The sequence below is a fragment of the Ambystoma mexicanum genome, chromosome 6p, assembly GCF_040938575.1.
Source record: "Ambystoma mexicanum isolate Mex_15411 chromosome 6p, UKY_AmexF1_1, whole genome shotgun sequence".
Classification (NCBI taxonomy): domain Eukaryota; kingdom Metazoa; phylum Chordata; class Amphibia; order Caudata; family Ambystomatidae; genus Ambystoma; species Ambystoma mexicanum.
In genome coordinates, this window is record NC_090935.1 from 407,572,150 (window position 1) to 407,599,048 (window position 26,899).

The 26,899-nt window shown below is 50.1% G+C and overlaps 1 protein-coding gene across 3 annotated transcripts in view; it reads right to left on the minus strand.

The window, feature by feature from the left end:
* Nucleotides 1-26,899, minus strand: part of OXCT1 (3-oxoacid CoA-transferase 1) — a 1,005,602-nt gene that overhangs the window by 619,539 nt on the left and 359,164 nt on the right. For 2 of the 3 annotated variants that reach the window (XM_069627204.1, XM_069627202.1), the window contains one exon: nucleotides 6,809-6,958. The exons of the other annotated variant lie outside the window; for it this stretch is intronic. In XM_069627204.1, the coding sequence (XP_069483305.1) occupies nucleotides 6,809-6,958 (150 nt within the window). The remainder of the gene's footprint in view (nucleotides 1-6,808; nucleotides 6,959-26,899) is intronic. 3 annotated transcript variants of the gene reach the window in all.

Sequence of the window (26,899 nt, forward strand, 5' to 3'; positions counted from 1 at the left end):
CCGCCTGCCAATGAGTCCAACTTTCTAAGATATGGGGGAGCCACCGATATTCTGATTCATAATCTGTTTACTCTAGGGGGGTCTGCAATGTGATTCATAAGTCTTTGGGTTTTCGCATGCTGGATGTGGTGAGAGAGGCAACAGGCAGAGCTTTGATTATAACTGGGGTTATTCAGATTTGCACAATAACCTACCTTTACCCCCATCCTACCAGGTAGGATTACTTAGGAACTCAACCCCCTCTTCACAACACAAACCCGTTCACACGGATAGCTCGCTATGAGAGAAAATGGACTATAACCCGAGCTGTATACCAGACATGTCCCATGATAATGGTCAGGCAGGGTCAGGCAATTACTGACCATCACGCACATGGATAAAAGGCGGAGCACGAGAGCATACTCTGAGTAAGGCAAGGTTCATGAGGTAAGAGCAGTTCCAATATAGCAGTTTAACACAAGGAGAAAGACAGCAAAATAGAAGGGAGGGAAGTGCCCTTGACCTTTTAGACAAGGAACTGTTACTTTAACAAAACCTCGAAAATAGGAAGCGCAAAACCAAGAAACCAGGCTGAAGAATACTGCATTGTGTATCGGAGGTACCCGGGGCCCTCCTGCATCGATAATCAAGGTACGGTCCTTGGCTCAACAACAAAGCAGCGCCAGTGAAATCAACACAGCCGGCAAGTTGGGGAGACCGATAGCAGACTGGTCTGTGTTGAAGCCATGGTTGCAAGCGGCAACATTGTATGGTGAGTGTTGAAGCGAACGAACAGTGTATGAAACGCATGCGATAACCAAGGCAAGTAATTTGAACTTTGAAACCAAGATACAATACATTTGACAGAGTGGTCCGGCACCACGTGCGTGCTCATTTGAATGTCTCTGTAAGGTATCCAACTGAGAAGTGGAAAAAGTGAAAGAGTGGGAAAGGATTGTGAATCGAAGTAGTCCTTCAACGGGTCAAGCTAAATCCTGTGCACAATTGAAAGTCTTCGATGCTGATACAGTAAAGAAAGTTGATGACAAAGAAAATAAAGTTGGTCCGAGCCCGAATGAGGGAGATCAATTGAAAGCTTTGGGTTAAAGCAAGTTTGTGTTAGTGAATTAAAAGTGGTCCGAATCTGGCAGTGGGAGACTGATTGAACATTTTGTTAAACCGGATCTGAGCCCGGCTGAGGGGAATCCGAGATGAATACTGAATCACCTGAGAAATTGAGTATGTGTGAAATCATCAGAGGAAAGGAACTTATTGTTTGTCGCATCAGGCCCTCTGAAAGAAGAGACATTGAAAGACAAAGACTTGGGCAGAGAAGGCCCTGATACTAATGTTTGAACTGCACCCTGGTGCCAGAGACTGTGCTAAGCTCGAGTGTGCTGCCTTGTCCCGTGCGGAAAACATGGGGAAGGGAGGCCAACAGCCTGAATATCCTGACATCATTTCTTGAACACTTCTTTCTTTTAAATAACATGGGTTCACACACTATTTGTATTTAGAGGCAAGAACTGGCAATAGGTTTATTACTGTATGCCCTTTTATTTTGACAAGACACCACTAGGACTGCTTTATTATTTGATGGTCATAGCTTGCTCCCATCTTAAGATTTAGGATTAGATGGGTGTTTTTCAAACCCTTTTTGAAGTTCAATAAACAGCCTTAAAGTGTGGTCACTTGTGTGTCCTACTGTTGATACCATGCCTTCCTTACAGTGTACACAGGTGTTATTAGTCTGGAACAGTTTGACATGAAGGATTTCACAACTAGTGCACTCTATATTAGATTCAAAAAGTCCCCGTTCTTTCGGCCACCCCTTACCCCTGACCTTGTAGTCGTTTTTCTTAACAAAATATGTAATATCCTTCTGATGTGGCCAAGTCGATACATGGGCCATGTTCTTTTTGTAGCCACGTCTCGGCAAGAAACGCAATATCTGGCTGGTTCTCTAATGTAATCATGTATTTCCAGTGCATGTTTTGGTACTGAATGTGTGTTCAGCAGTGCAATGCTCAGGTGTCTAGGAGGCTTTTTTAAGCAATTTCCATCAAGTTCTGGCAACAGTTAGGGAATGATAACGTTAGCTAAGTCTATCTGTGCCTGCTTTAAAAGGGCCTGGTTGACTATGGTGTCAGTGTAATCATTCTCAACGTGACTGAACCCCAGGCCCGTTTCTGTCGTAACTGGGGTATTTACCAGCTTTGCAACAAGTTTAATTGTGGCCAACAGCAATCGCTCCGTCAGCCCTTTCCCTCCCCACGAACTGAGCAAAATTGCTGTCTTTGGCAAAGGACAAGGGCAATGCTCCTCCTGGGGGAGTGGGGTGATATCGTTTTCCGTTTCTCGGGTTTGGGTTTGTCGGTTCCTTGACAATCAGCTAGCAAGCTTTGAACCAGGACTTCCCTCCGTAGCGTTTTCTACTGCCAGGAGCGACACCAAATCTTCATGAAGACCCAAAATCCAATTGCAATGTGCAGTGTCCTAGAGCCTTACTGTAGGATTGCAAGGAACAGGCACTTGCACTTGGAACGGAGCCTTGTGGCCGCGCATCACGACACGGACCAGCGCATAACAGCCCGAGCGCGCTGACAACTAAACAAAAGTAACCTGCACTTGCAGGGAAATATAGGTTTCCGAAAACTACAGAAGTTTGTCCCGTGACTAGCAGTGTAAAGAGCTGCAAGTACAGCAATTCAGGAGGCAGTGAATTCTGGACAACACAGGATTTTCAAATGTAGGTGACAAAAGGTAAGTTATCAACTCAAATCTAGAACCAGGCTAATTCAAATGAATACCAAGATTTTCACTTCAAAAGAGCATGCTTGCACACAGTAATTACTGCCACAATGTTGGCTTTCACCGAAAAATGTCGACACGTCAGCATAGAGAGAATAAGTGCCTTTCAAGCAAAAGATCATCAGTGAGACGAGGGCTTTATTTACTGAGAGCTGCTGAAGAGCAGGCTCCTTGCCCTCGCCTAGGTGTGTCTGGGCATGCAAGGGCTTTATTTACTGAGAGCTGTTGAAGAGCAGGCTCCTTGCCCTCGCCTAGGTGTGTCTGGGCATGCAAGGGCTTTATTTACTGAGAGCTGTTGAGGAGCAGGCTCCTTGCCCTCGCCTAGGTGTGTCTGGGCATGCAAGGGCTTTATTTACTGAGAGCTGTTGAAAAGCAGGCTCCTTGCCCTCGCCTAGGTGTGTCTGGGCATGCAAGGGCTTTATTTACTGAGAGCTGTTGAAGAGCAGGCTCCTTGCCCTCGCCTAGGTGTGTCTGGGCATGCAAGGGTTTTATTTACTGAGAGCTGTTGAAGAGCAGTCTCCTTGCCCTCGCCTAGGTGTGTCTGGGCATGCAAGGGCTTTATTTACTGAGATCTGTTGAAGAGCAGGCTCCTTGCCCTCGCCTAGGTGTGTCTGGGCATGCAAGGGCTTTATTTACTGAGAGCTGTTGAAGAGCAGGCTCCTTGCCCTCGCCTAGGTGTGTCTGGGCATGCAAGGGCTTTATTTACTGAGAGCTGTTGAAGAGCAGTCTCCTTGCCCTCGCCTAGGTGTGTCTGGGCATGCAAGGGCTTTATTTACTGAGAGCTGTTGAAGAGCAGGCTACTTGCCCTCACCTAGGTGTGTCTGGGCATGCAAGGGCTGGCTCCTTGCCCTCGCCTAGGTGTGTCTGGGCATGCCAGGGCTTTATTTACTGAGAGCTGCTGAAGAGCAGGCTCCAGGCCCTCGCCTAGGTGTGTCTGGGCATGCAAGGGCTTTATTTACTGAGAGCTGTTGAAGAGCAGACTCCTTGCCCTCGCCTAGGTGTGTCTGGGAATGCAAGGGCTGGCTCCTTGCCCTCGCCTAGGTGTTCCTGGGCATGCAAGGGCTTGATTTACTGAGAGCTGCTGAAGAGCAGTCTCCTTGCCCTCGCCTAGGTGTGTCTGGGCATGCAAGGGCTTTATTTACTGAGAGCTGCTGAAGAGCAGGCTCCTTGCCCTCGCCTAGGTGTGTCTGGGCATGCAAGGGCTGGCTCCTTGCCCTCGCCTAGGTGTGTCTGGGCATGCAAGGGCTTTATTTACTGAGAGCTGCTGAAGAGCAGGCTCCAGGCCCTCGCCTAGGTGTGTCTGGGCATGCAAGGGCTTTATTTACTGAGAGCTGCTGAAGAGCAGGCTCCAGGCCCTCGCCTAGGTGTGTCTGGGCATACACGGGCTTTATTTACTGAGAGCTGCTGAAGAGCAGGCTCCTTGCCCTCGCCTAGGTGTGTCTGGGCATGCAAGGGCTTTATTTACTCAGAGCTACTGAAGAGCAGGCTCCAGGCCCTCGCCTAGGTGTGTCTTGGCATGCAAGGGCTTTATTTACTGAAAGCTGTTGAAGAGCAGGCTCCTTGCCCTCGCCTAGGTGTGTCTGGGCATGCAAAGGCTTTATTTACTGAGAGCTGCTGAAGAGCAGGCTCCTTGCCCTCGCCTAGGTGTGTCTGGGCATGCAAGGGCTTTATTTACTGAGAGCTGCTGAAGAGCAGGCTCCTTGCCCTCGCCTAGGAGTGTCTGGGCAAGCAAGGGCTTTATTTACTGAGAGCTGCTGAAGAGCAGGCTCCTTGCCCTCGCCTAGGAGTGTCTGGGCATGCAAGGGCTTTATTTACTGAGAGCTGTTGAAGAGCAGGCTCCTTGCCCTCGCCTAGGTGTGTCTGGGCATGCAAGGGCTTTATTTACTGAGAGCTGTTGAAGAGCAGGCTCCTTGCCCTCGCCTAGGTGTGTCTGGGAATGCAAGAGCTTTATTTACTGAGAGCTGTTGAAGAGCAGGCTCCTTGCCCTCGCCTAGGTGTGTCTGGGCATGCAAGGGCTTTATTTACTGAGAGCTGTTGGACAGCAGGCTCCTTGCCCTCGCCTAGGTGTGTCTGGGCATGCAAGGGCTTTATTTACTGAGAGCTGCTGAAGAGCAGGCTCCAGGCCCACGCCTAGGTGTGTCTCGGCATGCAAGGGCTTTATTTACTGAGAGCTGTTGAAGAGCAGGCTCCTTGCCCTCGCCTAGGAGTGTCTGGGCATGCAAGGGCTTTATTTACTGAGAGCTGTTGAAGAGCAGGCTCCTTGCCCTCGCCTAGGTGTGTCTGGGCATGCAAGGGCTTTATTTACTGAGAGCTGTTGAAGAGCAGGCTCCTTGCCCTCGCCTAGGTGTGTCTGGGCATGCAAGAGCTTTATTTACTGAGAGCTGTTGAAGAGCAGGCTCCTTGCCCTCGCCTAGGTGTGTCTGGGCATGCAAGGGCTTTATTTACTGAGAGCTGTTGGACAGCAGGCTCCTTGCCCTCGCATTATTATGCAGCCGCAGGAGAAAGGAATGTTAATGTGTTATGCAAACTGTCTCAATTTCGGCCGATCACCTGCTGAAATGGAGGATGTGCATATTTGTATTAATAAAAAGAGCATTCAAAGGGGATTTCTCCCTTCTTTTCCACCTTTGCCAGTCCCTCCTGTCCCTCCCCCTTTGCACATTTCCTGGTCTCCTCTTAATTCTAGACTTTCTGCCATGCTTTCTATTTCCTTGTTCCCTTTTCCTCACCTTCTGTTTTTATCTCTTTCCTACTCAACATTCCACCAGCTCAATTCCTCCGTCTTCTACTCTATTCCTACGCTCTTCCAGTCCCTCACCACCTGCCCCATTCTCGCTCTCTGTCCCGCTCTTTGTTCCTTTATCTCGGGCTCGCTCCCTCCAATCGGGGGTCTTTCACTTCAGCCTCCTTTTCTGCTCTCCATTACCTCCTTTTGGTTCCCTCCCTGCCTCTTTCTTCACCTCCTCTACCTTCTCACCTTTCCTTCACCTCCTTTCTGCACTGCCACATTGTATCCAGCACTGGCCTCCTACTCCAAACTCTGCACACCCACTCTACTCTGCCTTTTATATGTCAGCAGGGTTGGTGTGTAATGGTTAGATTGCGTTTATTTGGGTTATTGTTGCAGCCAGGGATTGGGCATGGACTACTGTATGCAGCACATTTGGTATTGGCTAGCGAATGGCCCCTCAGCTCCACTAGCCACAGTCATTAAGCATGCAACAGACTCTAGGCCTCCTACACTTCCTTCCCCTATTGCCAATATTCTTCCATTCACCCAATCCATTTTTGATCAGTAGGAATATTCTCAAAACTTCACCAAGATGTGCCAACCCTCTATGCACCAGGTCTTCAACAGCCATTGGCCAACTGTACAGTAAGGAAGGGGCACTAAAAACGCTAGGATCGGTACCAATAGTGATAATGAGGTTGGGGTGGGATACAAAGCACGGGAGGGTACATTACTAAAGCAGATGTCAAGCATAACGCTGCTGAGGCTACAACTCCGGTGGACCTTCGGATTAGCTACCAATGTTCATGATCATAAATGCACTTGCAATTCCTGAAGACATCAATGACCTCCCACTTAAATTAATACAACTACCTCGACATATCCCTCAAGCAAATGCCTGCAAGCATTTGTTTAATGGGCAGAAAGATCATGTGTGGAGATGCCATGCCTGGATACAAGCTGAAAATATGCATTCTAGCCTCAATTTGCCATGGCCTCCCCGGTCATGGGCTAAAGCAATAAGAGGGAGCTCAGTATGCAGGCAGAGGTCGACGCTAAAGAAGCATGACAGTAAGTAACGACCACTGCACGGAGAATAGAACAGGTAACTGGGGAAAGCGGGAGGGGGGGGCATGGAAAGTGAGGGAGGCAGTTAAACGGCTGAGTGTACAGATTGGTGGAGAAAACGAATGCCAAAGTGATCTGAATATTTCTTCTGACGATAGAGAAGCTTGAACTTAAACGACCAAGTCATGAAACATGTATAGGAGAGAATGAAGTGGGTACCTCTTTCGGGGAACTGTGGACCGCAACGCTTCCATCTGTGTTGTACTTGATCGGTGCCCCGCCCTCTTGAATTAAAGTGCCATAACCAGTTGGAGTGTAGAATGCTGGTATTCCTGCACCCCCAGCACGAATACGTTCTGCAAGCGTGCCCTGAGGGAAGCAAAATATTCAGAAGTAAAAATATGAACAGTGATGTGTTAGTGCTTTTTGTCATCTCGGTGCTAGTGTATATTCCCAAGATGGAGACGCACTGTGAAAACAGTCATGTAAACCAGAATGCAGCGGCACCTTCACAAGACGCGTTGTGGCAGAGGCCCATTGCGAGCAGAATGGGCAGCCCCGGGAGCTGCCCTGGTGCCGGACAGCACATGCCAGGCTGCCAGGCAGTGTGTGTTTGACACTAGACCTCAATTGCACAGAACCCTGGGGCACTTTCCCTCGGCCGTTCATTAACATGTGTAGTAGGTGTGGCATCGGATGTTGGCGTCTTATGTCTGGTTGCAGGGCAGAATCTGGAACAAGGGTCGGTTGGTGGAGACATGTGGGAGGAGGCAGCTCTTGTGGGGAGGGTCTCCGTGCTAAGGGGTCTTTTACAAAATAAAGTGACTTACCTGTACCTCTTTCAGGATGCGAAGTGCATGCCACCAGAAGAAGCAGAAGCCACTGGGAGAGGCCTAGGTCCCCACTGCCACAGCGCAAGATAAGACATCGCAGAGGAGAAGGCAGGGACAGGACAGCAATGTGGAATAGGGAAAAGCACTCCTAAATACCCTGCTCTTTCCACTAGTGGTATATTCTCTGTGGCCTGCTAGAGGGTGGCAGGTACGCAGCGGTACTCCAAGAGGCTGTTACTCAATGCAGCTTGCTTGCACATGGGTCGTGTGGCGAGTAGGAGAAAGGACACTGTGGTGTCCAAGGAAGCAGAGATGTGGAGGGGGGGGGGTGCATTAGGGGAGAGCTTGGAGTGGTCAGCAGTGCGAGGAAGCTGAAGACATGACTGGGTGCTGTGTCCATGGAACGTCTACGGCGGACACGGGGCCTGTGGTCCTCTACCTCACAGCTGCCAAAATCACACACCTTGTCCACTCACAGATACATACATCCCTCCTCGCCACATCCCCGACCATCTCGCCCTACCCCAGCCTCGAGGGCTTCAATCTTCTGCTCGTCTAATACCGCAAACTAAAGCTTCAAAGATGCATTACACCTTCAGTGCCACGTCTGCCGGGACGAGTCCCTTAATATTCACAAGAGCCGTCCCACCTCATCTGCCCCGCTTTTAAGACCTTGGCTTCCACTCCTCTCCCGATCCCTCTCGGTTATTGTTCCAGCGTACTCCTGTTCCTCAATGTCTCCTCTGCAAAGGAATGCAAGCACCCCTCAAGAATGATGCCCAACAAGGACCAAGTGTGGGGCGCAGCTTGCATTCCCGTGCAAAAGGGACATAAACACGATCTGCTAGGCTAAGTGCTCGCATTGTTAATGGACCTAGAATGATTGCGTATGATCCTTTCCATACGGACTAAAGAAACGAATACATATAAGCTTCTTGGAGCAATGAACAGTGGCGCGATTCATTCCAAGCGTTCTAGTCACCGCTTTTCGGTGTCTATTGTGATCCAATTGTCAGTTTATATTATCTGCATCTCACTAAAATCCCATACACAAGGTCAACCCATTAATACTCCATTATGTCACGTTGATGGGGCTTTTGAGAACAGTGGGGTTGTACTTCAGTACTACGTCCACTAGATGGCGCATCAATATTAAACAACAGCCAAGTTCGATACTGAATGCCAGACAACGTGCTTTATTTCCATAACTGCTCAGCGTACATTTTGGAAACTAATGTTGCAAATGGTCTATCGCCAGGTCCCCACTGCCAAATGCTTGGCGGACGCCAGAGAATAGAAACGTCACGGTGCTTGAACATGAATTTCATGTATTTATTGGGAATTTATAATGCACGTACACACAATGTGTTTCCAGGCGCAACAAGACAAGAGAGGGTGTGGGGGGGCAGGGGTGACAAAAACAAAAATGGTCCTACTAGGTCTTATGACATTCGGATCGTGCAAGTGCAACAATAAGAAGTGGGGGGGGGGGAGAAGGGAGGACGTGCCGTTCAGGGCGGATGGGCCCATGGGTCAGGGGAGGCCAGGTGGACAGAGCCTGTGGAAAGCGGAGAGTGCAGGTGAAGAGGGTCCTCGCATTAAGTGCAAGGATAAGGCTGTCATGAGAGACAGTGCAGGGGTCGACTGGTTGAGGAGGGCCTGGTGCCCTGTAGGAATCTGAAAGAACCAGGCTGCCAGTCAAGAGGCGAGGGGGAAATAAGGGAGTCGGGGGGGGCAGGGGAGAGAGAAAAGGAGGGTCTTGAGAAGCTTCTGGAACTTAAGGAGATCCGGCTGAAGTCTGAGAGGGTCAGGGAGGCCATTCTAGAGGGAGGCACCTACAGAGGAGGAATCTACCCCCCACTCTCTGATCTGCAGAGTTGGAGGTAGAATCAGATGCGTATCCACGATTGTCAAATAAGTGGAGTCTGAAGCTAATGTAGTTGGGCCCACTGACATGACATTAACATCTGTAAATGCCGACACAGTGCTTCTCTAGGGGCATTTGCAGATGTTGGGTGGGCCTTCCCCGCTCAGGCCCTACCCTGTCTATGCCTCTGGCTAGAAGACTGAAGGGCTCTAGCAGGGAGGTATTTGGGGAGAGAGTTTTGGCCATAGCGGCTGCCCAGGCATCAGAAAGCATTATGGGTGATGCAGAGGGTTTTGAACTTGATCCTTGCAGCAAACGGGAGCTAGTGGAGAGATTTTAGGTCTGGAGAGATGCAGTACCTGGGCTTGAGGCCAAGGATAAGTCTCGCAGTCCTATTCTGGGTTAGTTGAAGGGGGCGAAGGGAGGAGTTAGGCAGGCTGAGCAAGAGGCTGTTGCAGTAGTCCAGCCTGGAGAGGACCAGAGCTCTGGAGACATTGAGTTTCTGGGGAAGGTGAGGAAAGGGCGAGTGTCTGTGGAGGTGCAGCTGATAGTGGGCCTTCTTGGCAATGGGAGAAAGAGAGAAAGAGAGAGAGAGAGAGAGAGAGAGAGAGAGAGAGAGCGAGCGAGATGACACCATGGTTTTTTGCCTCACAGGAGGGTATGGCGAGAGGGGCAGTCGGAGTGTAGGAGGGACGCAGGGAGCTGGGGTCCCAATGAGAAGGATATCAGTCTTACTGGCATTAAGGCTGAGATTGTTAGCAGCGTGTAATAACGTGGGTCGCAGGAGAAGCAGGTAAGTTCAACAAGATTTATTGTCCAAGGCAGGATCAACCTCTGTAGTACAAACACAGGGAGGGTAGGGTCCACAAGACAGGTTACACAGGAGGAACACTGGGATTGCCCCACACCCAGTAATGGCTACTCTCACTCTGGTCTCTCAACTGCCACTCTCAGAATACTCAGAGCACCCACATTCCACATAAGCTAACATCACAATACTAGTTGCATCATAGCTACCAGCTACATTACCACACTTCTCCCTCCCTAGAGAGCCACAAGAATAGAGGGACAACATCACATACTAGGGGAACACCACTGCAGATAAATCCAAAGGAAGACACCACATAGCGAAAGTGGATGGATAACTGACCAGCATTAACCCACACTTCCCTAAGAACGAATACCAAGCACCTAACTTCTAATACACAGCAGCCGTCCATGATCAGAAGCTCTGCAACAAGAAACATAAGGTACCTTCACCAGCCAATCGGACCCGTGCAAATTAACAAAATAGGCCAACCACAAACACTCTAACATGAACCCATAGCCTAGAACTGTCTCGGCAGAACCTTCAAGGACTAGAAATAATAAACGGCACTTCCAACCGTCCTGAGCTGCCCCTCAGAACATAAGCCTGCCACGCTTATCTCTACCTAATGTCCGGAGACAAAATTCTCATCACTAACACACGTGACCAACATCGCACTAACTCCTTATGCCCTGGGCTGCCCCACAGAACCTCAGCACTGCCACCACTGAGCACTACCCCGCTCTACCAAGAGCAACAACAAATGACCAACACCTGCCGAGAACCCTTAATCTGATGGAATGAAGACATAATACCACACTCAACTCTAACCTATCCCACATAACTAGTCAACATTACTTACAAACCTCACCTAATATTTAGCAAATTGCACCCCACACACAGTCACTAACCTATCATCAGACAGGTGTTGATCAAAATCGACACAGTGGTAACACCACGACACAGTGGTAACATGATTCACTAACCACTATGCCCTAAACAGACACTCAACTCCAAACCGGAACTCCCAACTCCTGCACCTAATTATGTACGCTAACCATATGCACACTCAGGAGAAAACATCATCAATAACTCTGTGAACATAAGAACCCGCCCTTGCTTTAGACAACGCCAAGCAAAGACAACCACATTAATGTTCAATCTACAGCAACACATACCCCTTGCCCAGCGCACAAGACTGCACCACAGCCTCAGTATCTACACACTAGTTCAATCAACAACAATATATGCCCTTGCACTAAACGTACAAAACTGTGCCACAGCCCTAGTAACTACAGACCCAACCGGACCCGCACTAGCAAGCACGTACAAACAGCACAGCTGCACAAGACACTCAACAGTTCCCTTGCCTAGTCACAACAGACCCGCCCGGCATCTGTACTGGCAACACACAGGTACTGCATCGCACAGAAAACTACACAGCTGCCCAAGTCAATACAGACCCGCCCGGCATCTGCAATAATTAAACTTACACTCTACAGCAACCGTACTCATTGGTGAAGTCAACGGACAACGCCGTGCCCACACTGGCCTGTTAACTCCAAGGCCAAGCCAAAATTTAGAAATACACACTCTCCACATCCTCCATACCACTGCACAGTTACATTCTTTCGCGCACACAACTAACTAAACATCACTATGATAGAACAGTACACTTGGTGAAACATGGTGGAATGTCAATGTCTAATAAAATGGCAGAGAATATCTTCATAACACATAAACACCTCATCCAGTGTTAGCCCGCCAGTTCTTTAAAAAAAAGTCCCCAAATGGAAATCCAAAAAAAAAAAAAAATCCCAACGTACTCCAGTTCGGAAAACATCAATAAATAAATGCTGGTTACTCCCAAAAATGAAAACCATATGCACCCGCCCCCTCTCCACATGACCGTTGAGAGGGCAATACATCACAAAAATATCCCAGGGCACCTACACCCACGAAGGCCACAACGGAACACGTGACAGAAAAGACAACAGCCTTTAACAACATAAGCCCAACTAACCCTGGGAACCAATGAACCTACACCCCTAACGAAGGGCCACAACATAATCACAAACACAAGAGAACCGGCCCATGACAGCTCACCTAAAGAACTGTGGCTCTATCCCGGGTCACGTCCTGAAGGCTCACGAAAACTTCCCAGAACGTCATCCAAAAACTCAAACAAATCTGCCCCATCCTTATTTCGTACGGACTTTGTAGGCATCTCCTGACTTTCCGTGTTACTCGAAACTGTCTCCGGAAGTCCTTCGCAATATACTTCCTCTTGAAGACGTTGTACACCGACACCACGATCCATTCCGAAACCCCAGAAACTCCAGTCGTCGCTTATCACTCCTAACGACCTCCCGCTGGTCTTCACATAGAGACTCGCCATACTCCACGTGACTTCCACACTGGTGTGGGCTGGGCACCTCCCGCAGGCACACCAACGGTTGCTCACGTGACTTGGCACACATGGCCCTCTCCGGACAAACGTCATCACAATGCTGGAAGAAGCGGACCCCGCCAGATCACGCCAATACCCAACACCAGTGCCCGAGACCCCACGTTCCACAGTCCCACTTGTCCTCTGCGTGGAAGGCACCGGATGGTTCCCAGGCACCCACGGCTGCCGGCGCCCCATGCTCAGACTGTTGGATGGTGCACCCGGTGCGTCTACCCAGGCACTGCACACCGCTGCATTCGCTCGGAAAGACCTGCCGGGACTCCGCCTCCACCCCTGGGCACTCATCCAAAGGAGACACCGGAACAACAGTCTCCTGCTCTCCAGCCATGGACATAATCCTCGCCCCCAAGCTGGCAAGCTCTCTTGTTCTCGTCACCATCACTGGCTGGAGCTCTGACGTGCGGCCGCTTGGGTAGTGCATGCTATTCCAACCCGGACCACAACGGCGGAATGAGTCATCCAACATCCTACGGAGCCGCAGTCACCGCGCTTTGGCAACGAAACACGGGGCCAGCCACCAGTCGGAACGGGCTGCCATGGTCACTACCATGGACAATCAAAGCAACGCCAGGACATCAGATGGAACATGGCAACCATCCGTAATGGCGTCCTACGCCTTGAACGCCTTGGTCCCCCTCAAAGCCGTGACAAGCTGAAACGGGAACTCCTGGGTGTGGGACCGGTCGACAGGGGCGGTGTCCTCAACTTACTTCACCCCCCCAGCAGCACCAGATGACATCAGTGAGACCACCTACCATCTGATCCTCGTCGCCAGTGTAATAACGTGGGTCGCAGGAGAAGCAGGTAAGTTCAACAAGATTTATTGTCCAAGGCAGGATCAACTTCTGTAGTACAAACACAGGGATGGTAGGGTCCACAAGACAGGTTACACATGAGGAACTCCGGGATTGCCCCACACCCAGTAATGGCTACTCTCACTCTGGTCTCTCAACCGCCACTCTCAGAATACTCAGAGCACCTACATTCCACATAAGCTAACATCACAATACTAGTTGTATCATAGCTACCAGCTACATTACCACACAGCGCACCATGCTTGAATAGAAGACAGTCAGGAATGAAAGAGGAGAAGGCAGAGGAGGGAAGCTTAAAGGAGAGATGTGTGTTGTCCACATAACACTGGAAGTTAGGAAAGAAGGCAGAGATCAAATGGGCTAGAGGGGCAAGGTAGATGTTGGAAAGCCAATGCGAGAGGATAGAGCCCTGATGGACACTGCAGGTGGAGAGTGAGATGCAGGAGAGTAAAGGGCCCATTTGGGCGTGTGAAGGTTGGTCAGAGAGGAAGGAAGTCAGCCAGTCCAGAGCCAGATCTGGGATGCCAAGGGTATCAGAGTCGATTTATAATGGTGGCATGATTGACCGTATCAAAGGCAGTGGAAAGGTCAAGAAGGATGAGAACGTAAGAAGAGCTGGAATCTAAATTAGAGAGCAAGTCTTCAAAAGGTGTTCAGGCGTGCATTTTAGGTGCCTACGGCAGCTCTGAAGCAAGACTGGTGGTCATGGAGACACCCAACAGATTCAGTGTGGTGGATAAGCTGGGAGATGGCCAGCTTCTCCAAGAGTTTGCGCTGAAAGAGGGTCCTGGAAATAGGGCAGTAGTTAGCCGGACACAAAGGGGCAGCAGAAGGCTTTTTGAGGAGAGAGTGCACAAAGGTGTGCTTTAGGAATAAGGGGACGGATCAAGTAGCAAAGGAGTGATTGCAGAAACCAGCTACGGCTGGAGCAAGGGAGGAAATGTTGTTCTTGATAGTTCTGGAGGAGCATGGGAGCACCTTCATAGCGCGAACTTGTGTAGAAACCTCATCAAGTGACAGAGAAAGAGGAGAGTAGGTGAGAAGGAGCAAGGGATGACAAGGGAGGCCAGAGAGGGGTGAGGGAGAAAGGAGCGGTGTACAGGAGAGCAAGAACAGGATGTCCTGAGTTTTAGTAATGAAGTGAGAGGCGAGCGAAGTGCAGAGGACCAGGGAGGGCAGAGGAGAAACAGACTGTAGTAGGATTGGCGAGTTCCTTGCAAAAGATGCAGGCTTGGACATAGGTCCTCTTCTTCGAGCAGATGGAGTCTGTACTGCCTTTGGAGCAGGCGGCAGAGGAGGGATGTGCTTGAACCCAGCCACTTCCGCTCAGCTGATCTGCACTTGCGTCTCAGAGAGGCCTGGTCAGGGTCATGCCAGGAGTTGCACTTGGAGGCAGACTTTATGCAAATCCTCATGACAGGGGCAATGATGTCCAGGGTGTTGGAGATGGAGAGTTGGAGGTTAGTAAGGGCTGTGTCAGAGTGAGAGTCAGTGGCAGGAGGGGGAATGAAGGTGGCAGTAGTATTCATTCATAAAGTCTACCGTGATCAAGGCATATATATTCCGAAGGACAGACAGCACAGCAGAGAGCAGTTACAGCCACGCTCATTGACGGAAGGAAAGCAATGTGCAAGTCGGGGCTGGGCAGAGGAATCAGGTTAGGAAGCTCGGGTGACCACGCCGGCCGATTATTGAAGGCGGCTGTCCATCACGCATTGTGACGAAACGCAGGTAGAGAATTTGCCTGCAGCAGAAGTGTAGGAAGACTGGGGCTGCAATGCTAGTATAATACGGGATATGCGGCAGAACCAGGAGGAGGACTGATTTCGAGGCCACCGAGGCGCTGCATGGCTACTGTGAAAGGGACGGCATGGTCTCTGGTGTCGGAGATTGGCTCGCACTTGCACTGAGCGAAGACGAGCAGGCGTGTTCTGCCGAGGGAGCATCGCATTACACTATTACATAACGCGACGCTGGCAGTAACTCCATAACGCCCCACAGCAAGCGGTGCCAACTGGGCTCTGCTGAGCAGCACTCCCTGCTTCCCTGTGGATGATGGCAGGCCCGCTTCAATCAGTGTGGCCGGGGTGCGTCCGGAATAACTGGTGATGCGGTGTTTAAACCTGTATTTAGAACTTCTTTCATACGGCGCTGCCGTCGTCTGTCTGCTATTCTGCCCCCCCTTATCTTGCATTCGTGCTCTGCACAGTTGAAGTCGGCGAGCCGATGCTGGGGGACTTTAGTAACCGCCCGTGGCGTGGGTGCGTTAATCGCCACTAAATCCAGGCTACTGCACAGCCATGACAGCCCGTCACTCAAAACACCGGAGGGGGAGATCTACTCATTGTCTATTTTTCTGCGAGTAACCCCCTCAACCCCACAAAATCTGCTAATCCCATGAAGTGTTATTTTCTGGTAAGAGGCTGGCTGGCCTGTTCAAAAGACTATTTGCCGCGCTCTCGCCCCCCCCCACCCACCGCCAGTTGGCTTTGTGGCGTCTCCGCAGGCTCCCGCCACTCCTTCGGAAAGGGACGAACAAAAGTGTTCTATAGTGTGCGTTAAGCCGGGCCACAGTGAGTTTTTTTGCCAAGTCATCTTGGTACATCACACCCACGACACAAGCGCTTTTGCTCCACAGGGGCGAAACGTAATCTACATTTCGGAGCGGGGCGGGGTGTGGCGGCTAACCCTTCAAATGTTGGGAGAGGCGGTAACTTAAGCGATGATGGAGGGAGCAAACGTATTTGTGTGGGGCCATCTAACTTCTTTATGCACTATTTTAGTGCAGCTTCAATGTTACAAGCAGTTAAGTCTGAAAGCATGCGCTTAGGGACTGCTGTGAGAATGAGCCGTCTCCCCCTCTTCCCTTCCAATTGCCCCTCCACTGGCATTCAAGTACTAAAGCCGCATCACGATTTCAATTACCTTAAACAATATGCATACCAATGCAAGTTCTAACGATTAAATGCATTGCAGGCTCAGCATAGCCCACAATTTGGGGGGGTGGAGGGGGGAGACCTGAAGCCGGTCAGCGGGTGTTCCGCCACTGTTGCTCCACCACCTCACACCTACAGGAATGTTCCACTCAGGGGGTTCACCAATGCTACTTGCCCCAGGATTTGTCCTCCTGATTCCCTATTGCACCAATCCCCTTTCAGTGGATCTAGGGTTGGATTTCAAGTTGGTCTCCCAGTCAAAAACCCTGTAGGAATGTCCAGGGCCCGTTGGGATTCACTGGGCCTCCAAATTCCCCTGAGCTGAACATAATACACAGAAAGCCCGCTGCCCTCCACTGATCTTCTCTGGCAGTGGGTCTTCTGTGTTATACTAACCAAGGGTCAGTGTTCATGGGAACCAACAGATGCCAGTATTAACAGTCCACTAACACTATTGTGGTAATTGATATGGTTTCATTTGCCCTCGACCGGAATTTAACATGTCCCCGGGCTGGATATGCTACTTATCCAGGAACGTATTTCATCTGTGGAGATAAGGGATACCTGTGGTTACCCATTAGCTGGGGAGGGAGTTGCTACATAGGGTATGTTCTGCCTGCAGTGAGTCAGAGTCACACATCTACATTCACCACACCAGCTCGCCCTAAGGAAAGCTTTTCATGGGAAGATTTTGTTGGAGGCCAGGGTTACCTTATACCAGTGCTGGGGATTAAAATAAACAGAAATCAGTTAATGCAGCTTTCACTGTTGGTGGAGGATACAGACAATGTAACAGCCTCCTCACCGAAGTGGTCCTGGGAACAGGTAGCCCTGCAAACCATTGTTCATGGCATTCAACATGGTGATGTCCTTCCAGGGAGATGCCTGTACAGTCGTAAAGAGTGCTGCACTTTCATAGTAGATAACGCACGCAATATCTATGACATTACTCACATTCAGCACACTGTTAGCCTCCTGCAGACAAGGTCGGAGGCATCCTGTTCCTTCATCCATGGATCGAAGGGCAACTGGGATCCTTGGGGGCATCTATCCGACAGATCCTGCTCATAGTCATCATGCGCTTGGGCTGTCTTGTCTGTAAATGGTGGGGAAAAGCCTTTACTATCAGTTATGTAACACCTGTTCTCAAGTGTCACAACCTGTTCAAGTGCTTTACTGTCATGTTGAAGAAGATTTAAAATGTTATGACCTGATGGAATGTGATGTTTGTTCCTCTAGAGATGGTTGTAATGAGACTGGAGTGAAGGTCACACTTGAGGGGACTGAGGTGGAAAATTGGGAAATGAAAAGACGTCATATTGCTAATGCTCTTGCGTGCCTCAAAGAATATGGGAATCTTTAAGGCGTATAGGCACGTTGACTGAGGTACGACAGGGTGACCTTACTGGTAACATTGACTTACATGAAAGAGCACAAATGGTGTCAAAGGCTGATATAATGATGCTTTGTTCTTTGCTAGCAAAATGAATTTAGTGTGCAACCTTGACCTGTTGAGACCACCCCTTACATTGGAAAGCATGTGCCCTGGTGCGTATAAAGGCCAGGGGACTTGGATGGAAGGGAACGCTCAGAACTTTTTTGTGTTGATGTTGGGTTTGTACTGCAACTACATTTTAGTAGTAAAGTGTTCATCAATCCACCAGAGTTGAGAGTCGTCCTTTTTTCCCTCGACACTTGTCTCCTTTCTCGTTTCCCTTGATTCCCTCCTCGTCCTTAGTTGGACTCCTGTGTTCTTCTCTGTGCTTATCCTTTGAATGAGTTTTACATTCTTGCCCCTTTTTCTTCCACTCTCCTGCCTGTAATGTTCCACTTTCACTCTAGTCGAGGTGGCGTCCAGGAGGGACATGCCTTACCTCAACCAGCCCCATTATATTTGTTAGGTACAATTTCCTTTTTGAGTGCATTTCTTCCCACTCTGAGTCCCACAGCCTTTTTGTTGGACTATATTGAATTTATGGTCTATTTCTCTTGAATCAGAGGGAACATTTCCCTCCCACTCATTCACTCTCTTACTCTAACTGTGGAAACCTTTTTTTTACCGCTTTTGGGTGCTTTGTAATGGGGTTATGCTTTCCTCCATGTTTTATGGCATCTACATTTTATTATTGCAGCATACAGCACTTTCTGTGCAGTGTTGCCGGAAGCTCCTTGAGCTTTCCTTTTTATTTTCCTGTGTGAACATATGTTACACGGAAAGGGGTATACTTTTCATCCTAGCTATACTTTTCTTTTGTGAGATCAGCACACCACACCTTATGTGGAGTGCTGAGGGAGGACAGAGTATCCCTTTTCTTACTTCTTCTGTCACTTTCCAGTTACAGTGACAAGTTTGTCTGAGTGGCTGGTGGCAGTGGATGTTTTCTACTGATTTTCGTGAAACTTGCATCACAGGTTGTACCCACAGCTGCGGTAAGGGACACATGGGGCACCATTGACCTAAAAAAAGGCGCCGACTTCTTTTTTCATGCACTCATGACAACTTGTCCTTTCTGAAGCCGCCTTCTGCCAACCTGGATGAGGCGGTCCGGATCAGTCTCGTCTTTGCCCGGTTCCCATGGGGGAAGCCTGCCTGGAGCCGCCATTGTGTCTGGGAGGACAGGAAGCTGGGAGGACACAAACTCCAGGTCTTTCTTATCCGGTATCCAGCTGTGACTAGGTGCCTGCCGATCCTAATGGGACAGCCACCAACCAAAGTTTGAATGTAGCATGCATGCTGATTGGCTGGGTTCCTGCAATAAAGGTGAGAGACTTGAAGCAGAAGCCGGAGTCGACCACTGCAAGGTCCTTTCCGAAGAAAGAAGGATGCCTGCAGCCACCTCCAGCGACCGTCAGAGGCCAACTGAGTGACCGCTGCAGCCCTTTCTTTTGTGCAACAGGTAAGATCCAAACCTGATGACCTCCCTTGGACTGCAAGGCCTACCCAGTCTCGGGACCAGATACAGTTGGAGCTATCCGGCAATGAGCTGCGACCTTGCGGGCCTGCAAACTCTGAATACCCTGGGAAAGCATCTACCCTTAAAATGAACTCAATTGTTAAAAAAAGCTAACTTTGCTGAAGGCGACTGCAAGTCTCATAATCCCAGGAGTACTGGGACGGGGAAGAGACAAAGTTGCAGTAGTCAGGCAATTAAGTCTAACAGCCCACACGCAAAGGAACCTGGAAGGCAAAAAAGGCCTCAAGTGCAGGCAATTGGAAGGAGCTGGAACTGTGACTGGAATGCAAGCTGTAGCAGAAGTGGCAAAAAGGAAGAAGGCACAAGGTTGACAAACCAAGCAGAAGTGGGAGAACACAAGGGACGCAGGAACGTGGAGACAGGAGATTTCATCTGCTTGTTCAGAGAGGGTCCTGTTCCCCCAAACTCAGAAGTGCAGAGGCTGAGCGGCAGAAGGCATCCAGGAGAGCGGTCTTTCCCCACGGGTGCCCGATTGCTGTGGCTGCCGGTTATCAAACATGCTGGCGACCGAGGCAAGGAGCAGTTGTCAAGCCCCAGGTCTCAGGTGCAAGAGGGGCTCCATAAACATGTGGCCAGACTGGAGACTCCTTCACAGAGGAAGGGTGTGGGTCCCTAAGCAGCCAGAAACAGTAAAAGTCCTGGAAGCAGTGTGACCCGCAGAGCAATTGTTAAAGAACCCAGTGAGTGAAGTACTGTATTCTAATACCTTGCACAAGCATTGCTGGCAACAGTATCCAGTTCCCTATTCACTTGCGTATGGTTTAAAGCGAATAGAAGTAGTTAGTGAACGCTGTGATACAGGAACAATGGAAAAGTAGCACTCGCGTATAATATGACAGGGAGTTGTTTCTTACCTGCAATTCCATTTCTCCAGATTTGGTATCTTTCGTGGATTCACATGTGAATATTTCCCTGTCAGGACAGGAAACCTCAGTAACTTTAACTTAAAGTTTCCTGTGGAAAACTTCGACACTTGGTGTCACATCGAAGTGCTTTTTGTGTGCTTTAGGCCCCACCAATAGGACATCTGGTATAAATAGCCCCGGCCACGTGGCTTCCCTTCATATTTTAACCTCCAAAGTAGAGGGAACCTGAACCGAAGTTTGCCTGCAGGGGCGGCCGGTGGGCACATCGGAATCCATGAAAGATACCAACGCTGGAGGAATGGAGTTACAGGTAAGAAACTACTCTCTTCTCCAGGATTGGATCTTTCATGGATTCGCATGATGTGAATAGATTACATAGCAGTACAATCAATGTGTGGCGGGTGTCACAGGAAAACCAACCAATACCATTCTATGACATACATGAGACAACAAACCCAGCAAGTGATATAGCCAAACAGAAAAAACCCTGAAGCTGCAGGGCCTACTTTACTGAAACGGGCATTGGAGGACGGCACGCCCCACCTGCACATCTTCCACATGTTGATGCCCCAGACAGTAATGCCTGGTGAAGGTATGCGGCACCGCCTAGGAGGCTGCCTGGCAAATGACCACCAGCGGTATCCCAGACCACAGCGCCACCGACAGCGCTGTGGACCGCATAGAATGAGCCTTTGGAGCACCCCTCAAAGGCTTGCCAGCTTCTGTGTGGCAACACGAAATTGTAGAGGAAACCTAGCGGGAAAGTCCTTGCTTGGAGATGGACTGCCCCTTGTTGTAGGGCCCAAACACCACAAACAGCTGCTTTGACTTCCTAAAGTCCTGTGTGCGATTCAGATAAAACTTTAGAGCCCTCTTAACGTCCAGAGAATGCAGGGCCTTTTTTCCGCTGGCCTTGATGCATTAGCAAAGAACGAGGGTAATGCAATAGAGGCAAGTTTGTGAAATGCCGATGGCACTTTCGGGATAAAGTGCGGGTTAGTAGCCAGGAGAACCATGTGCTTCATAAACCTTAGCTAAGGTCGGATCAATGACCAGTGTTTACAATTCTGACACCTGCCTGGCCGAGGTAATCGCCACTAGAAAAGCCACCTTCCAGGAGAGGAACTTCAAGGAAGCCATCGACATGGGTTCAAAAGGAGGTTTCATGAAAGCCGAAAGGACCACAATGAGGCTCCACACTGGTGCAAACCTCTTCACTGGAGGAAATGTCCGAAACAACCCTTTCAGAAAATGTTCCCCCAAGCGATCACTAAACAGAGGAGCAGTATGGCGTTTTCTCGTGAACCTAGAAATCACTGCCAAATGCACCTTAATGGATAACGCCAGGCCCCCTTCTGCCAGGTGTAACAAGTACGGGAGAACCTGAGCAGGAGAAACATCCAAAGGCTCAATCTCAGGATGACCCTTACACCAGTTACAGAATCTCACCCATTTACGACCATACAAGACAGTTGTGGAAGGCGCCCTTGCTGCCTCCAAGATCCGTTGAGACTCCCTGGATAATCCTAGATGACCGAACTCTGAGTCGTCAGGAGCCACGCCGCTAGACCGTGATGCTGGATCGTGATGCCACACCCTACCCTCATCCTGAAACAGGAGATCCAGATCCGTTCCCAACCGAACCGGTTCTTCCACCGCCAGATGAAGGAGATCTGAAAACTACGTCTGCCTGGGCCAGAACGGGGCAACCTGAATCACCCTGTACTGGTACTTCCGAATCCACTGGATGGTCCTCCGAATGAGTGGAAACGGGGGAAACGCATGCGAGAAGAGGCACATCCACAGGAACGAAAACGTGTCCCCCAATGACTCCAGTTGAGCCCCTCTGCTGGCAAACTCCAGACGTTGCTTGTTTTCCCTCGTAGCAAACAGATCTAATGGAGGATGTCCCCATCGCCGGAAGATGCTTGCCACCTGCTGCGCCTTCTGCCTCCGCTCGTGCAGCTGACTGGCATCCCTGCTTAGCGCATCCGCTTGAACATTCAAAACCCCAGGCAAATGGAAAGCGACCATGTTGATTACCTGAGCTAGAGACTAATGCCAAACATCCTGCGCCTCCTTCGACAGGACTCTGGAACGTGTGCCTCCCTGCTTCCTTAAACAGAACATTGTGGTGGTATTGACTGTTAACAACCTCACTATTGATCCGCCGAAGAAACGACTTAAGGGCCCAGTGCACCACCCTCAACTCGAGCACATTGATGTGTAACACAGTCTCCACCTGAGACCATAGGCCCCGAACCTTGGATCTGTCGAGGTGCGCCCCAACCCTATCTGGGAAGCATCTGCCATGATTATGAATTGGAACTCCGGCTCCAGCAATGGCATACCCTTCACAAGATTGGTCATGCATGTCCACCATTGAAGGGCGTCCACCAAGACCCCGCCGACTAACAGCTTGCCCGACCATAATCCTCGACTTTGCAACCACCCGTCTGCAAGGAAGTCCTGTACCGGCCTCATGAACAGGCGGCAATTGGGAAGAAGAGGGATACACGACACCATGGCCGCCCCCCCAACAGTGATATGTACCCTCGGACCGAGACCACTGCACCCCCTCTCCACTCACTTGCCTTGGACCACAACTTTTCCACTCGCACGCTGGAAGGCTTTACCAGATTGTTCCGGGTAAGAAACTGCACCTCGCGAAACACCAACTCTCTGGACGGCATCAAATATGATTTGTCGAAGTTGACGGCAAATCCCAGCCGTTGTAAAAGCTGCATGGTAGCCAGGAGAGGCTCGTGCCCTTTCCTGCGACAAACCCCTTACCAACCAATCAGCCAGGTAGTGGTGCTCATGATAAACCTCCCTGTATAGGAAGGCTGCCACCGGGGCCAGACACTTCGTGAACGTCCTGGGGGAAGACTTCAGGCCAAACGGGAGGACCCGAAACTGATTGTGATCCTCGCCGACCACAAAACGCAGGAACTTGCAGTGTTTCTGCCTCATGGGGATGTGAAAATAGGCATCCTGCAGATCTAGTGATGCCAGGAACTCGCCCGGTTGCACTGAACGGATGACATCTTGAAGGGTGAGCATCTTGAACTTCAGTCGTTGCAGATTCTTGTTCAACGCCTGAAGATCTAGAATAGGCCTCCACTTGCCGTTGGGTTTTTTCACAATGAAATACTGGGAGTAGACCCCCCCTGGCCCCGCTCTGCAACCGGAACTTGTTCTATCGCCCCTTTTTCCAGCATGAGAACCACATCCTGCGCAGGATTGGAAGATGCGGCTGCACCACATGCACTGGTGGAATAGGGACCGGAGGACGCCGGAACTCTGAGTGGCCGAGACGCACTGTTTCTAGCACCCAGCGATCTGATGTTATCTTTTGCCATTCATCGACATGGATTGCGACCCTGCCCCCCCGCAGATTGTCCATATCGCAGTCATTGTTGAGCTTTTCATTGCCTTCCATTAGTCGCCGAGGACTGCAAACCCTTCTTTCATTGCGCTTGAAAATCCCTGCCCTTCTGAGTCGAATGGACTGATTGCCGATAACCTTGAGACGAGTAGCTGGAGAGCTCGTAACCGCGATCTCTGGCAGAGGCAAACCGGGCATTCCCAGAGGCTTCATGAACAGCTCGAAAGGAGCGAAAAGAGCGACCACTTTGCAAGGAATCCAAGGATTTAGCTGTCTATGTATCCTCTTTCATCCCTTGCAGGGCCACATCAATTTTCTCATCCAACAAGTGTTCACCCTTAAAGGGCATATCAATGACCTTATATTGGACCTCAGGACGAACGTCTGTGCACTTCAGGTAGGCATGCCATCTGAACACCACCCCATTATTAATTTGTTTAAAACCTGACTCCGCCAGGTCCACAGCAATATTGATGCTGGGGTTGGAGGCCGCCTCCCCCTCTCGAACCAACAGCATTGCTTCCTTTCAGTGTTGCTCCAGAAGATGTTCAAGAATCGGTGCTAGCCGAAGCCACACTTCTCGATCTTGATCATGTCTGGTCATAATTGCCAAGGAATTTGCAGTCTTCACAGTCTAGCCCCTACCGTCAAAACCTTCTTTCCAAAGGCATCCTGTTTTCTGGCCTCACTGTCCGGAGGTGTAACACATTTGTGTTGGCTTCTGGCCTTACGGCTGGCAGCCGCCGAAACCACAGACTCAGGTGCGGGCTGTGACACGAGGCATCTAAAAGGTAGACTCAGGAGCCTCAAATTTCTTTTCAAGGTGACCCTTCACCGCCGGTTCTGAAAACGGCTGGCGCATCATGCGCAGGCCCTCCTGCCACACGTGGTTGTGAATCGGCACAGAGAAGACTGCCTTCCTTTGCTTGCCCATGCGGTCGAAGAGAAAACAGTCCTTAAATTCCTCTTCAGGCACCAGCCCAAACGCCAGACACGCTTTCGACATCATGGCGTGGAACACCTCAATATCATCAGGAGGCGATGGTCGTGCCGGACTACGGGGCTGCTCCACCTCAGGGTCCATGTCCCATGCGTCATCCCTCATCGGCGACGAAGACACCGTTGATATTGTGTCCCGCAGAGCACTCTCAGGGTCCGATTCAGGCAACTCATCCTCTTCAGGGTGAGACCGTGGAAGGCCCAACCACACAAGCAACAGCAATGGCAATGGCAACCATGCCAGAGGAGACTTCCTAGGCGCCTCACCAGGCAACTCGTCGACCACAGGCACCACCGGACTCGGAGGAGGCGGCAACCTAGCATCCAGTTGCCCCAACAAAGACTGAAGCGTAGATAGCACCTGCAATGACAGCAGAGATTGCTGATTAACCAACGGGCAAAGGGGTGGCCCCCATCCCACTCAATGTCGACGGTCTCACACTCTGCAGACCCAGAACCGACGGGTCAAACACTGGCTCCTGTTCCTCCTCCATCCCCCGAAGAAACAGAAAACGTAGCTGGATCCTGCTGCAAAATGTTCTCCGGAAGTATGGACTCAAAGGCGGCGGACTGCCACGCCCCACCCGTCAACAACCCTTCCAACTCCATCTGCGACGACAGCAACAGCAGTGGACCACTGTCCGTCAGAGTCATGGACGGTGCCGACGACACCACTGTCGACGACGGACCCGTAGAATGTACCACCACCGTCGACGACGGAATAACCGTTAACAAGCTCGTCATCGGAACCACGTCCCCTGGCTTCGACTTCACCAGAGACCCAGACTTTTTGGAAGAAGAACCAGAATGGTGCTCCGAAGACTCCCAGCTGGACGAAGACTTGTGATGGTCCCTGGACGACGAGTGCTTCGAAGAAGACTCCTTCGGCTTCACCAGTTCTTTCTCCGACACCGTAGACTTATCGGGCCTATCACCAAACCCTTTGGACTTGTCAGGCCGACCATGCTTGGACAACGAAGAGCTACTTGCCCCCTTTGAATGATGCGGCCTAGACAAAGACTTGCTGCCTTTCCCCCCTGCCTGATGCTTTTTAGGGGGTTCCACCAACGCCATTCGGCGATGCTCCACAGCCTTCTCCGCTCTCCCTGAAAACTGGCTCCCCTGGGCCAAACCCACCTCAGAAGCCGGTTAAGTGCCTTGTTAAGCCAGCATATGAGCCGTCGATTACAGTCTTTCAAAGTCTTCTGCGAAAACCTCTGGCATATCTCGCAGGCATCTGCCAAGTGATGGGGGCAGAGACAGTAAAGACAGTCCATATGACCATCCCCTTTGTACACCTTCTTCATGCCGCAGGTAGCACAAGGCCAAAAGAGAGACTTCTTCTGGGCTACCAATGACATCGTAGCCAACGAACCAAACGCATGTGTAAAAACACGAAGAAACACGAGGTGATTCCAACAGTTTGGAGACGACTGAAATCTGAAGGAAAGCTGCGGGGCCATTTATACCAGACATCCTAGTGGTGGGGCCTAAAGCACCAAAAAATAATGCCGATAGGACAATAAAGTGTCGAATTTTCCATAGGAAAACGCAAAGTTAAAGTTACTGAGGTTTCCCAGCCTGACGACAGGGAAATATTCACAGCATGTGAATCCATGAAAGATCCAATGCTGGAGAAATCCTTTTTCTCAAGTGAAAAGCAAATGTTGCTGAAACCCATTATTAAACCCTTAAAAGACTGTTACTGGCTGAAGGAGCGGTCGTGTGTGCCTAATTGTGATTCCCAAAGGAGGACTGAATGCTATCCTTTACTTTATATGGGAATACATTTAATACTGATCTGTATACTTTATAAACTACATTAATAAGTGGCCGCTTGTGCCTTATTGTGACCCATAAAGAAAGGCTGAACTCTACTCTTTACTTTAATGTAGTATACCTTTCATTTACGAAGTTAAACTGTGTAAATATGATTGAAAACGAGAACACACACTGCCCAAGCCAAAAGTCTTCCCATATTAACAGTGAAACCAGCCTTTCTCAGAGTTGAAAAGCAATCTAACTTGACCTAATCAAGCATTACCTGAAGCTACGAGAATGGCACCAAGGCTTCTCGGTAATTACTTGGGCTGATAGCTGGCATAAAAGTGCAGATAAAGTTGGGGAAGGGAAACTGGCTGCTTGTAAAGACTATATTGAAGTGGACACAACCTGTAGTGCCACAGACTGCAGAAGGCAGAGAGATGGGAGTCTTAAAAGGCAAACTCAGGTTGTTATTGTGGCAGAAAGACAAGCGAGGCAAAGAGGCTGCCCCTTTTGAAAAGGGATATTCAGAGGAAGAGTGCCTTGCCTACTTGGAGGTATTGAAGTACTTTAGAGTATACCTTGTCGA